At 27.6% G+C, this 14,522-nt stretch overlaps 1 protein-coding gene across 1 annotated transcript; it reads left to right on the top strand.

Annotated features, from left to right (window-relative positions):
• The first annotated feature begins 2,438 nt into the window (after positions 1-2,438).
• LOC105252017 (WD repeat-containing protein 26) lies at positions 2,439-13,903 on the top strand. The gene is made up of 11 exons (XM_011259186.3): positions 2,439-2,603; positions 2,819-3,067; positions 3,905-4,064; positions 4,579-4,749; positions 4,987-5,160; positions 9,824-10,012; positions 11,279-11,545; positions 11,966-12,111; positions 12,177-12,385; positions 12,530-12,724; positions 12,867-13,903. The coding sequence occupies exons 1-11, from the start codon at positions 2,590-2,592 to the stop codon at positions 12,920-12,922; spliced, it is 1,830 nt and encodes a 609-aa protein (XP_011257488.1). The 5' UTR covers positions 2,439-2,589; the 3' UTR covers positions 12,923-13,903.
• Positions 13,904-14,522: the final 619 nt, after the last annotated feature.

Genomic DNA, 14,522 nt, shown 5'->3' with positions numbered 1-14,522 from the left:
CATGTAATCGTAATTTTCATAATGTGTTGTATTTTTGTTACAGAACATACAAAGTTGGAAAACTTGTCTGCCAATAGAAAATTAGGATTATGTGAAGATCATTTAGTTATTACATCATAACGAAGAAAGTAAAAGCGCGACGAGAGAAAGGGGAAAGCAAAATCGTAAGCTCGTCGCGTGGCAGTCGCGTGATCTGTCATTGATGAGACAAAAACAGAATGATGGATTATCGGTTCTTATCCGACTGTCCATCTCTGAATAATTCGGGCATGAACCATATCATAGACACAAACCATGTTTCGTTACCGAGCGTAATGGACATAGTTCACGTCCACTTTGTCAGACGGTGCATCAAGCATCGAGAAATGTGCCCGTCGAGGCTGGTGGCCGCTCTTAGGTTTCTCTCTGCTCGATCGTAGCGTTTACACGTCTTCTTAAAGTTGGATTTGTAAATCTACTCCTTTTCCTTAGCAGGAATAGCGTTACTACACTGGTGTAATAACATCGGCGTAAAGTACGGTTTACACGACATATAACATCAGTAGTTACAACAGCGGTTGTTACTAAACCTGATTAACGTTGCCGTGTAAACATACTCAATGGTAAATTTAATTCCGTACGTAAACTTAAACTTTAGTCAACGCACAGAAAAAATCGTAACGTAAAGATATATCTTTTTATGTTACGATTTTTTCTGTGCGTTGACTGAAGTTTAAGTTTACGTACGGAATTAAATTTATATCTCAATTTATACATTGATACTTAATGTGACGTTTACAATGAGATTTAAAACGTCGTCTACAAAACTTAAGGCGTAAGATTTAAGAAATTGATCAATCATAGTCGAGTATTCTCTTAATACTGTGATTGGTCAATTTCTTATGCCTTACTCAAGTCTTACGCCTTAAGTCTCCTTAACACGTCATCTACAATGGCAATAGGATTAATAGATTAAAGCTGCAACTTAAGGAATTGACCAATTACAGTCAAGCATTAAAAGAATACTCGACTATGATTGGTCAATTTATTGAGTTACAGCTTTAATGCATTAATCCTACTGCCATTGTAGACGACGCTTAAAATCTCATTGTAGACGCCGCTTAACGTAACGTGATACGGAACACCTTGTGCGGAGGCTCTAACAAGAAGATATTAATTTTTGTAGTGGTATTTCTCGGTGAATAGTAACTTCATGATGTTTTCAAATTATCGGGTTCAATCTCTCTAGGATACTAGACGTTATTGACCAATCACAATTATTTTTCTAAAGAATGTATGATTACGTTTTTCAGAAGAATGGCTATGATTGGACAATGGGTGCTTTCCATTTAGCGACACAAGTCGACACAAGTGTCATTCTATCTTTGTTTATTGTTATTCATTGAAAAAAGATAGAATGACGCTTGTGTCGACTTGTGTCGCTAAATAGAAAGCACCCAATGATGTCTAAAGGTGCAATTTCATTGACGCTAGAAACCAGCGACAAATTAAAATCACTAGACTTTCTCTAGATTTGGCGTCAATAAAATAAAGTTCAAACAGTTTCAACTTTTTCAGTGTGTAAAGGTGCAATTTCATTGACGCTAAAAAGTAGCGTCAGCCATTGGTTGAACAAAGAAGTAAGTAGTTGCTTCTTTGTTCAACCAATTGTTGACGCTACTTTTTAGCGTCAATGAAATTGCACCTTAAAGCGGCCTTTTCATTGACGCTACTTTTTAGCGTCAATGAAATTGCACCTTAATAAATCCCCGGAACGATTGAACCCGACCATTGGAAAACACTATTAAATAGACAATGGCCGCATTCAGCGGACTCAACAGTTGAGCAACATTACTAGATTTTCCGATGTAACTCAACGCTGATTGGTCGGATCTGAAAGTAAAAACCAATCATGTTCGATTATTACTTAGCAGTTGAGTTCGCTGAATGCGGCCAAAGAGAAAGCTGAAAAAAACCTCGAAGCCAATCAGTCTACCGATAGCTGAGTACGTAACAAGCGGATATAGCAGGCGCGACGATCGCTAGCCTATCCGCAAAGAAGGACACAGTGTGACGTAAACGACGATCCAAACAAGTATCAGCTGTGCTGCAGTCATTGTTCTCTGTGGTTTGCATTGAATTTTGATTAAGAGCGAATTCCTTTTCCTCGGGACACGGTTCCGTCAGGTTAAACGGCGGCTGATGATAGCGATTAATGGCAGCTGATGATTGATTCATCCACATCACATCAAGATACGCGAAGAGGAAAGATTGAACCACATTTTCAGATATACGACAAGTGGTGAGAGGGGAAAAAAAGGGAAAAAGCTAAGGTCAAGATTTTTTTCCCCTGTCGTGTTTAACGCCAACCGTGGCCCTGTGTGTCCTCGATTCCCGGCTCCCCCCCGCCGTAGTCCTAGCCGTTAAGTCATCGACAGTTATCCCGGGGGACAATAATCGTGTGAAAAACGGGGCGATACGCGCATAAGCCTGGCCTCGAGCAGCGAGTCGGACGACGGTGGACTCGCTCCGCCACCGCGCAAAAGGTCCCGTAGTTCTCTATCGACTACTCTACGACCAGCGGACGAGCAGCATTCCTCCAGTCCGGACATGGATAACTATCGGTATTATTTTTTTTTGGTTTCTAAGTTGTCCTTGTATTTGTACAATTTCTCATAATTGCACTTTTTCTCTTTTTTGCATAACACATAACTTTCACATCTTTCTAGCGATTTTAAAACTTTAAAAAATTACAAGGTAGAAATATTTTATTAGAATATAATATATGCTGATGCTATTGAATTAATATGGTATTATCATATTATGAATAACATTTCAGTGTACATGACAGCATAATGCAACAGCAGACATCAAACGGTGGTGTATCTTCCGGGCTACAACAAAATGGATCTAAGGCGGACTCTGGTGGACTTCATGCCAATGGCAATCTGTTACCGGAATCAGATAGCGATATTAACGGTGTGAATGGAGAAATAAATCAGAGTTTAGGACCTCCAAAAATAATGGACAAAACTAATCAAGACATTGTGAGACTTATCGGACAACATTTAAAAACAGTTGGTTTAGAGTATGTAATACTGTTTATTTTCTCAATATTTTATGAGTTGTGTTAGTTTCATTAATTTAACAAAGAAATAATATATTATTAACTTATATTAATATATTATTAAAACAAATATATAAGTTTACTTATTTTTACCATAACAAGATACAATATACATGTAAATTATTAATTATATCACAATAATCATTCTATTTCATTTCCAGCTCAAATTTTATAATTAATAGTAATTAATGCCTTTTTTCACATTATTTATTGCTTATTGAAAAAATTGTCATTAACCATAATTATGTTAAGTATAAGAACATATTCATTCATATGGTGGAAAAAAGCTAAGAATTTAATAGAACTTTGAAATATAAGTAGTATAGTATCTGTTTCAGTTATATTTATTTTATGACAATGGACAAATGCAAATGGCATTGAAATATTCCAACACTGAAGATAATTTAAGTATAAGTTATAAAATTATAATTATATTTTTCCAAATTATTTTAATAATAATAAGAAGAAAACATGATATTATTATCTATATAATTATGTATTTTATAGATAATTATATATTTTAGACTATATATTGGCAACAGAGAGAGAGAGAGAGAGAGAGAGAGAGAGAGAGAGATTATGCATTATTAAATTATTTTTAATATTTATATATTTATATTCATATATTTGTATTTAATATTTATGATCTATAAATTTATTAATTCTTAAAAAATTTTGCTATAAATCTTTAAATAAATTTCTTAAAAAGTTTTGTTATGAATCTTTAACTAAATCATATATCAAAGAAATGTGATTTATAATCAACAATAAATAACGAGAAACATATATTATTTTTAGTCGTACAGCAGATCTACTTATGCAAGAATCAGGCTGTCGACTGGATCATCCTGCTGCAGCAAAGTTTAGACAACATGTTATGGATGGCGATTGGAACAAAGCAGACCATGATCTTAATGAATTGAAGTCCTTTTTAAAGAGTGCACATCAGAGTTTAGTGGTAAATCTTAACAATATAATGATCATGATAATGCAAAATGCTTTTAAATTCATTCAATTTGATTTATATATTTTACTAATTGTTTTAATGACAGAAAAAGTATATAAATATAGATTCATAAATATATTCTTTTGGGAGTTAGATATTGAAAATTATAAATAAGGAAGAAAAGATTTCAATATACAAACAATTCAATATGTAAAAATCATTTAATAGTGTTAATAATGCTTTAATAAATAAATATCAATGAAAAATACTATACTGCAAAAACTTGGGAGATTGATTTAATTATTAGTATAATTGTTTTTTTATATATTTTTCTTTATAGCTTAGCTTTAAGGGAATTGTAAATTATTATTAAAAAATAAATAAATAATAAAAAAATAAAGAGAAGAAAAAAGCATAATTTTACTGATCTATAATAACAATAAAGACAACATTTGTGAAGTTTTTTATTAATATAATTATTAAAATATTATGCACATTTTAATTAGTATTGACTTCTTATTTATAGGAGATGAAATTCTTATTGCTAGAACAAAAGTATTTAGAATATTTAGAAGAAGGTATGGTATTTGATGCATTACATGTATTACGCAATGAGCTTACACCTTTGGGCCACAATACTGGTCGTGTTCATCAGTTATCTTTATTTATGATGTGCAGTGGACGAGATGAATTACAGGTACTTTATATATTTGCTTTAAATAATAAACATATGGTTACATACAGCATTATAAATCTATATTTGTTTTATATTAAATATAGTTACTACTATAAATATGTAAATATTATAATAGTTATTACTATTATTAACAAGTATAGTTCCTACGACAATTAAAGCTTTCTTATTTTTGAAATATCTTTAAAACTAACTTACAACTGAAAATTTGATCACTAGCAAATGGACACTTGTTAACAGACACGTGCAGGCTGGGATGGCAAAGGGCCAGTCTCCAGGGCTGCGCTTATGGACAGACTACAAAAATATCTGCCACCTTCCATTATGTTACCACCACGAAGACTTCATTCTTTACTTTGTCAAGCTGTGGAAATGCAAAGTCAACTCTGCACATATCATATAACACACACACAGGTATATTTGAATTATATTAGAATTTAAATTATTAATTTAAAATAAGTGCTACTAAATATATGTTTTCACTATATTATTTCTATACTTTTTTATCTATACATTTAATGCTCACTTTCTTCCACTATTTTTCTTATAATTTTTATTTTTTTATAATATTTTTATAATATTTTTATAATATTTATTTTTTTATAATATTATTATATTGCTGTTTTGATATAAAAAAAAGTACTAAGACTACGTTTCAAAATTCATTGGCAGCATGTTGTCGTTCTTATTGTTCATTAAACGTTAAACAAGGATGATATAAGGACAATATGTTGGCAATACTACCAGTGAATTACGGAATGTAGCCTAAGATACCTCTAATAAGTTTGGTGCAATATTGACATATCTATCTCTCAAAATAAGATATAACTATTTATAGAATTATTCATAATATCAAGGTAATAATGAAATTAATACATATAATACTAAATAAAAATGATAAATTTAATTATTTTTGAAATTATATTTTCACTTAAAAGTAGCATTTAAATCTACAAATTTTATCATTTAATTTTAAAAAAATTAATAAAAATAAAGTCTTTTAATTATTACTGGTGAATAAATTTTCAAAATATTTCACTTAAAAATAGCATTTAAATTTACAGTCTCTACAAATTTTATCATTTAATTTTTAAAAAATTAATAAAAATAAAGTCTTTTAATTATTACTGGTGAATAAATTTTCAAAATATTTAAAAGATAAATATATACATATGTACATACATACATACATACACATGTGTGTGTGTGTGCGCGCGCGCGCGTGTGTATATGTTTATAATAATATGTGTGATGTATATAATCCACTTTTTTTATTCTCAAAAACAAAAAAGGAAGAAAAAGAAAAAACATAAAATTGTAAAAAATATAAAAAAGAAATTTTATTATTTTTTTGTAAGAATAATACAATAGTTCATATAAATTTTTAAAATTTGTTTCAAAAGAATTTAAAAATTAGTCTTCTTAATGTTCGAAAACATATATTCATTATATTCATTGAAGTTTTCTTCAATTTAATTTTATATGAAATTTACTTAAATAAAATTTTTTATATATTTGTTTTTGTATTTTTGTTTACTGAGCATTATGTATTACAACTAATACTTATTAAACATGCACATTTAAGCTCAAGATTAAATAAATAGTTGTAATATCTATTCTATAAAAGTATCAAGAAGTAAAATATAAAAGTAATTATTGAGAATATGTGATACAAAAATATTCCAAATCATAAATCAGAAATAGAATATAAATGTTTTATAATACATACATATGTATACATTATGTTTATTCTGTTATTTGAAATAATAATTACATAATCAGACATCCAAGAAATTAAAGTTTTTTTAATAAAAATAAAGATTTTTATTACACATATTATTAAATTTATGATAAATGAAAATTGATATGATTACCATGAATTACCATAGTTTTTGTAAGAAAACTTTGTTGTTTTCTTTAAAAAGAGGGAAAGACATTTCAAATACACACACAGACGCGTGTGCGTGTGTGCGTGCACATTGAGTGTGTGTATGATTTATATATATTTATGTATATAAAAATATTTTACAGAAATTATAATGAAATTATATTTAAATCTCAATAATATGAAAACTTAAATAATACAAAATCTGCCTTAATTGACTTTTCATTAAAATTTTAATAAAAATTCTAAAAAATATTTTGAAAATTGATCTTAGTTAACAAATTTCTATAAACTATATTTATTCAGCTTATAAAAAAGATTGCAGACTATTATAGAATAATTTTATTAAAAAATTGCAATATTCCAAATCTGTTGCTACACCATTATTATATGATTGCGATAACGTTAAAGATATCTTTTATGAAAAATTACAATAAAATATTATGATAATGTATATAATATGAATAAGTATTTTTTTATTTTAAGAAAGAACTGGACACAGATTAGTTAAAAAATTTAAATAAGTTTGAGATTGATATTGCGCTAAACTCTTTTAGCTTTTTAAAATTAATAATTAATTTGTGTGAATTAAAGTAAAAATTTTTTTGGGAAATTTTTATTTTCATAAATTTTTGTTTACAATCTTTTTAAAAATTTAGTTCTATATGATAATGTGTATTTACGATTTTAAGATTAAATTATATTTTACAGAACTCTTTAGAAATCTTTACTTTAACTCACAAATAGATTATTGATTTCATATTTTAAAAACTAAAAAAGTTTTATACAACATCAAATTCATGAATCTCGAAATGTATGTAGATTTATTAATTTTTTAATTGATTCTTCCTTAACACACATTTCTTAAAGTGTAATACGGTTTACATAATTACAAATATTATACATATTACTTTATATACACACTTATACATATGTGAAAACATAGTGTGTATGCGTGCGTGTGCGTGCGTGCGTGTGTGACGTGTGTGCGCGCGCGCGCGCGTGTGTGTGTAAATACTTGCTGGAAATTAAACAAATAGAAAGAATTATTATACTTTCAATCTTACTAGTTGCTCCTTATAAGCTTATATAGTTTTTATGATTACAATACATATCAAATAAAAAGCGCGTCAGCGAAAAGCGAACTGATTATTGAATATTATTTTTCGTAATGTTGTTGTTGGAATATTGTTTCTTATTACAATTATATATGTTTCTAAAATGTCTGTATACAGGGTGTCCCAAAAGTCCCGGATCGGTCGAATATTTCACAAACTATGCACTTTAGAAAGAAATGTTTCAGACAAAAGTTGTATGGCTTGAAGGGAGCTATCAGATAGTGGTAATGATTTAACATGGGAGAGTCATTTGAAAGTCACGTAAAGATCACCGTCAATTTCTTAAATGGAACTTCCTATTTTTTATTAAATATTCTGGTAGCTCATGTCGAGAGATTTCCAAAACACTATAATTAAGTTAGTTTTCGTTAAGTACTTTCCGAATTATGAGGCTTGAAATCATTTTTTAATTTTACATAAACCGTAAAATATCTTGTAAAATATTCATTTTTTGATTATCTTACCTTAATACTTTTATGTACAAAATAATGAAAGGAATCAATTGGTGTAAAGAAAAAACATAGTTGTTTTTAAGAAAAAAATATGTAATTTGCAATTAACAATTACATTTTTTTTTTAAAACAACTATGTGTTTTCTTTACACCAATTGATTTCTCTCATTATTTTGTACATAAATGTATTAAGGTAAGATAATCGAAAAATGCATATTTTACTAGATATTTTATGGTTTATGCAAAATTAAGAAATGATTTCAAGCCTCATAACTCGAAAAGTACTCAATGAAGAAATACTTTATTATAGTGTTTTGGAAAGCTCTCGAGATAAGCTACACGAATATGTAATAAAAAATAAGGGGATCCATTTAAGAAATTGAAGGTGACCTTTATGTCAAATGACTCTCCAAGGTCAAATCATTGCCACTATCTGATGGCCCCCTTCAAGCCATACAACTTTTGTCTGAAACATTTCTTTCTAAAATGCATAATTTATGAAATATTCGGCCGGTCCGGGACTTTTGGGACACCCTGTATATGTTTCTATAATATGTTACTTTTAAGATCATTACTGCAATATAATTGAATTGTTCCATGCTGTATGAGAGATTTCTCGAAAAAAAGTGAACAAAATTCAACACTATAACTTATTATAATATCTGCAAAGTAAAAGCAAGGCTGATGTGAGTAGAGTTGAGAAGCAATATATTATTTTGTAACGCCGTTACTATTACAGTTATTTTTTTCGATCCAATAATTAATTCAATATTACAAATTTAAAAATTTTATTTGCAACAGAAAAAGTACATTACATTTTTCTATAACAAATATTGAATTTAACATCTTTATCATTACTTTTTCGAAATTATTGGATATAATTTTCATGCAAAGAAATATATTAATCAAGAAATGTTATATAAAAACTGCTGAAAAAAACTTTTTTTAATATCTTGTTTCTCTTTATTTTATAAGAAAGTTTAGTTAGTGTCAGTGATTAATTAGGAATTTCAGACTATTAAAATTTTTATCAAAATTATTAATATCGTTTTCACTATCAAAATTATATAATTTTTGTTATACTTAAATATAAAATATTTATAAATAAAAAGTTTAAGTATTTAATTTAATCCTGTATTAACATTTATATTAAAAAAATGTAATAAAAATTATACCAGTTATTTGAGTAACGATAATAGTAATGCGAGTTACTTTAAAAATTGATAAGAAATAATGATAATCAGTAATGATAATATTTTTATGAAGTAACTTTCCAATCCTGAAAGTAAGTTATTTTAATATCACTTTTAAAAATTATCATTTATAAATAAATATACATTGAATATTATTCCTTAAATGTTAATTTTTGAAGACAATGAAAAAACATTTTTTTTGTTCCAATATATAGTGAATTTTATATAAATGAATTTTGTAGAATAACACAACCTAAACTTTTTATGGGATTAATTGATGCAGTAATAAAATTTAATACAATTATAAAAATTGTGTTGTATACATTATTAGAGAGATAGAGTGAGAGAGTGAAAGTGAGTGTATGCGTGTGTGTTAAAATTTGTATTATTCTACACTTATCATCTATCTGTATAATTTCTCTTTTAAAGCCAACGAGTCTAGAAAATGTCTCTCTGCTTGTGGATCACAGTTGTGGCAAAGAGCAATTTCCGTGCCATACTATACAGATATTGAATGACCATTGCGATGAAGTTTGGTATTGCAAATTCTCTCCTGACGGTCTTAAACTTGCCACAGGCTCTAAAGATATGACTGTAATTATATGGGATGTGGATCCTGTAAGTACACACACTCACATACACACAATGATTCACTGCGAAACTGATCAAGTGCTTCAAGAATTTCGTGAAATTTTTTAAAACTTATTTTAAAAATATGATTTATATTTTGATGATATACAAATTGTTTTTTATATTCCTATTTTTTCTTTCTCTTTTTCTTATATTAATTTATTTCTAGTTATCATATATCAAGAACATTAAATATTTTTCCGAAATTTTTAAAACATTTGATCAATTTTGTATAATTTCAATAACTATTTTTAATACTATAAATAGATTGTTAATAATGCATAGAGTCTAACATTTCATTATCATAGATTTTCACCTAACTTTAATCAATTTTTTTCTTAGAAAAATATTAAAATATTTGTAGTTCTAACTAAATGTGTGATTAAGGGGATCATGTAATCGTTTGTATTACCGACAAAATTATGATTTTCGTATTTCTAGTCTTTCATCGCACTAATTTGACAGAATTGAAAATATTTACCTACAATTGCAATACACACATCAATAATCCTAACAAATTTTTTTGACTTCATATTAAAAATGAGAAATAATTATGAAATTGCAGTTTTCCTTATCCATCTTTATCTTAATATGACGTCTCGAATTATAGACGAGCTGTCAACTCATCATAATATGTACTTCATATAATAAAAACTATATAATTTGTATGAACGTAAAAACAAGTTTGTTTGGGTCGAATTATATAAAAAACATTGTTGAATCTTCGAAATCGAAATTAGAAGTTTAATATAAAAATATAGTTTGTAGAGCGATTCGTGTGTATGTGTGCGTGTAGGTAAAATAGAGTGGAAAAAAGCAGTGCATCTTCTTTATAAATAACGTGATAGAAAGAGAGATGAGAATTTAAATGAGGGCGTTGTTTCGTTTAAGAGTTTGCCGTTTAGTACAGGATCCCCTTAAGAACAAAATTTTTTGAAAATCTTATATTTTTTTAGAAAAAACAAATAAAATCACATATTTTTTAAGATATAATAAGTTTTATTTCATTTGATAAAGTCAATTTATAAAATTTAGTTCTAAAAAAATCTGCAGTATTGAAGATTGAAAAGTTATAATAAATAATAATTTTTTTAAATTTCTGAAAAAAACTTAGTTCAAAGTTGGCAAAAAGATTCAATACAAATAAAAATTCAGTAGAAATTAGTAGGAAAAAATGTGGTTAGTGATTATCATCCTGTATAATTTTATTTTTGAGAAATATAGGTAATAAACTTTTGTTTAAATGTGATATAGGAAACATTAAAAGTAACACATAGAAAAACACTCGAAGGCCATACATATGGTGTAGCACTAATTGCTTGGAGTCCTGATAGCAGCCATTTAATTGCTTGTGGTCCAGAAGATTGTCCTGAATTGTGGCTTTGGAATGTTGACACGCCCGATTGTGAATTACGCGTGAGATTGACTCAAAATACAGATGATTCATTGACAGCTTGCGCCTGGCATCGTGATTCGAATAAATTTGTAGCAGGAGGTCTTCGTGGTCAATTTTATCAATGCGTATGTGTCAAGTTTTATAAATTAATACTATAATTATACAGTTTAAAACTTAACTCTTTGGCTGCATCACACAAAATTTCTTTTTAAAAATTCTCAACAAGTAAAATGAAAGTATTATAATTATAGAATATTCCTTAAATTTTTTTTGTCACATTAATTAGTATAAAATAATGATATAAATAAACACTGTCTCAATTTACTATTTATTTAAAATTTTATTTGTTTCTATTATGAGGAAAGAAGAAAAGAGAGAGATAAAGAGAGAAAGTAAGATATTTTTTATTGCTAGAGATAAATATAAAAGATTTGCAGCCAAAGGAAGTTGATAGACAAGATCTTATTTTTTTTATTAAAAAAGATTCATTATCTCAAACTCATATCGAATATTTTTAATGTACTTTAATAAAAAAAATATTTTAGGATATGGATGGCAATGTTTCCGATTCATGGGAAGGAGTAAGAGTAAAATGTTTATGGTGTCGCAGTGATGGAAAGACTGTTCTGGCCGCTGATACACATCATAGAATTCGGGGATATAATTTCGACGATTTATGCGATTTCACAATGTATGATTTAGTAATATAATATCATTAAATAAAATTTTTAACAAAATCGCTTTATACCATTATAGGTTGCAAGAAGATCATCCTGTCATGTCATTTAGTGTAAACAAAGCGGATCGACTTGCATTACTGAATGTGGCAAATCAAGGTGTGCATCTTTGGGACTTACAAGATAGATGTCTTGTAAGGCGTTTTCAAGGAGTCACTCAAGGACATTTTACTATTCATAGCTGTTTCGGTGGAACTAATCAAGATTTTATTGCATCCGGTAGTGAAGGTTTGTTATGTGCAAAAATAAAATTGTTATGTATAAATCATTATATATATATATATATATATATATATATATATATATCAGTAATTATTTAGAAAAAAAGCAAATTTGTATAATGATTAATTTCTTATTTCTATGTTAACACAGACACTAAAGTATACATCTGGCATATCAAAAGAGAATTGCCTATAGCAACACTCACAGGACATTCTAGAACAGTTAATTGTGTCTCATGGAATCCTGTTTATCATCAAATGATGGCTTCTGTATCAGATGATTTTACAGTAAGGATATGGGGTCCAAGATCATCTTCTCTAGATGGAGCTGAAAATGATAAGACTGGTAAGTCTTATCATTAATATCACCATAATCTTTAAAAAATTTTCTAAAAGTGAGAGGAATAGAATTATTTATAATATATAAGTTGTTGTAATATTAGTTTAATTTTCTTTTATAATTTTCTTCTTATACATTTTTATTTCAGTATCACTAGAAACTAACTCTTCAAATACAAGTGGATGGCATGAAATGATATCGTAGCAAACTACAGAACGTTCCCATGACCTCATGGTGTTCAAAAGACTGTCATATTGACACTTGACTATCATACTGTCCTGTTGATTGTCATATTGACATTTTACTGCCTTCTGCAGTTGCCCTCCATACCTCTTGTCATTCTTACCTATCATCTTTTAAATAGAGGTAATAGGAGAGATGTATATGTTAGCAACAACTGCTAAACCGTCTGCAACTATTAAAACTGAAACCATCGAGTGTAATTTTCACCTTTGTGCATATATACTTTCTTTTTAATAATATCTTTATGTATTTTGTATGCATATGATATCCATTGTGTTATCTCAATTAAAATATTGAGTAATTTAAGCATCAGAGTTAATAATCGAAAATATGATGCAGCATAATAAAGTAGTTATATGGCAGAATAGAAAATGAAGAAAATTCCGTCTTAGGATTGATGTGTAAGGATAAAACTATAAACAAGAACATGGAATGCATCTATATGATGTTGGGACAGTATCGTAGAAACATTATGTTTTGACAGGAATTTTGTCAAATTTGACTATAATTGTATCAATAAATATTGTAAATAACAATTTTGAATCTAGAGTTTTATTCTAAGTCATTCATTGATTAATGACATAAATGCTATCTTTAATATGTTAATCTTTAATATGTTAAGTTTTTTGTAATTTTTACGACAAGATAACTTAAATTTTCAAATATGTGTCATCTCTTAGGAGATCATTGAATTTCATATATTAGACAACACAAAAAAAAATATTTGATGGAAAAACAATTTTGTTATGTTTATTTCAGTATGCACAGACACCAAGCAACAGAGCTTAAAGTGAAATATGTAAATGTGTAAAATTGCTTAAGCATTTATAAAATAATTATTATTTATCAATTTATATTTAGAATCATAATCACAAGAATTGTGCAAGGAAGATAAGTCATAATTTATGTATCATTAGTTTTTAGAAACTTTCTAATAAAGTGTTATAACATGAATCAGAACTGTTTTTATGTAAAACAGCAAATTATTTATGTATAATGAAATAATTTGAATGATAAATATACATATAGAGATAATATTAGAAAATTATGAATATTGCACTGGTATTATTAACTGTCATGTATCAAAAGATGTAATGTGCTATCTTTTTCATCATTATTCCAAAATATATGCATAGTGTGATAACACTAGTAGTGTGATGATATAATATTTAATAAAGTTTATAAATTATTTTTTCCACTATCATTGTAGATTTGTTTGTGAAAATAATTTATTGTTTGTGAAAATTATTAGTAATTTGTAAATTTAATAATTATATGAAAAAAGACGGGCTTATATCATGAAAAAAATAAAATAATTTTTGTTTTAATTTGATAATATAATTGACTTTATTCAAGTTATAATAAATATATACTTGGATTACGTCCCAAAGCGTAAGTAACGTATCCTTAGAATGTAATTAATGGAACAAGTAGAATTTGGACAAAAATTCAATTTACAATATTTTATCATTTGAAATAAATAAGAACGAGAAATCTGAAAAGAGAGAGATTTAGAATATACATGACATAAGCAATTTGCACGCAAATTACCAGCAAATTA

The sequence above is a fragment of the Camponotus floridanus genome, unplaced genomic scaffold (assembly GCF_003227725.1).
Source record: "Camponotus floridanus strain SB8 unplaced genomic scaffold, Cflo_v7.5 scaffold254, whole genome shotgun sequence".
Lineage (NCBI taxonomy): Eukaryota > Metazoa > Arthropoda > Insecta > Hymenoptera > Formicidae > Camponotus > Camponotus floridanus.
Note: the sequence above shows the minus strand (reverse complement) of the source record. Positions and strands in the feature narration are given on the sequence as shown.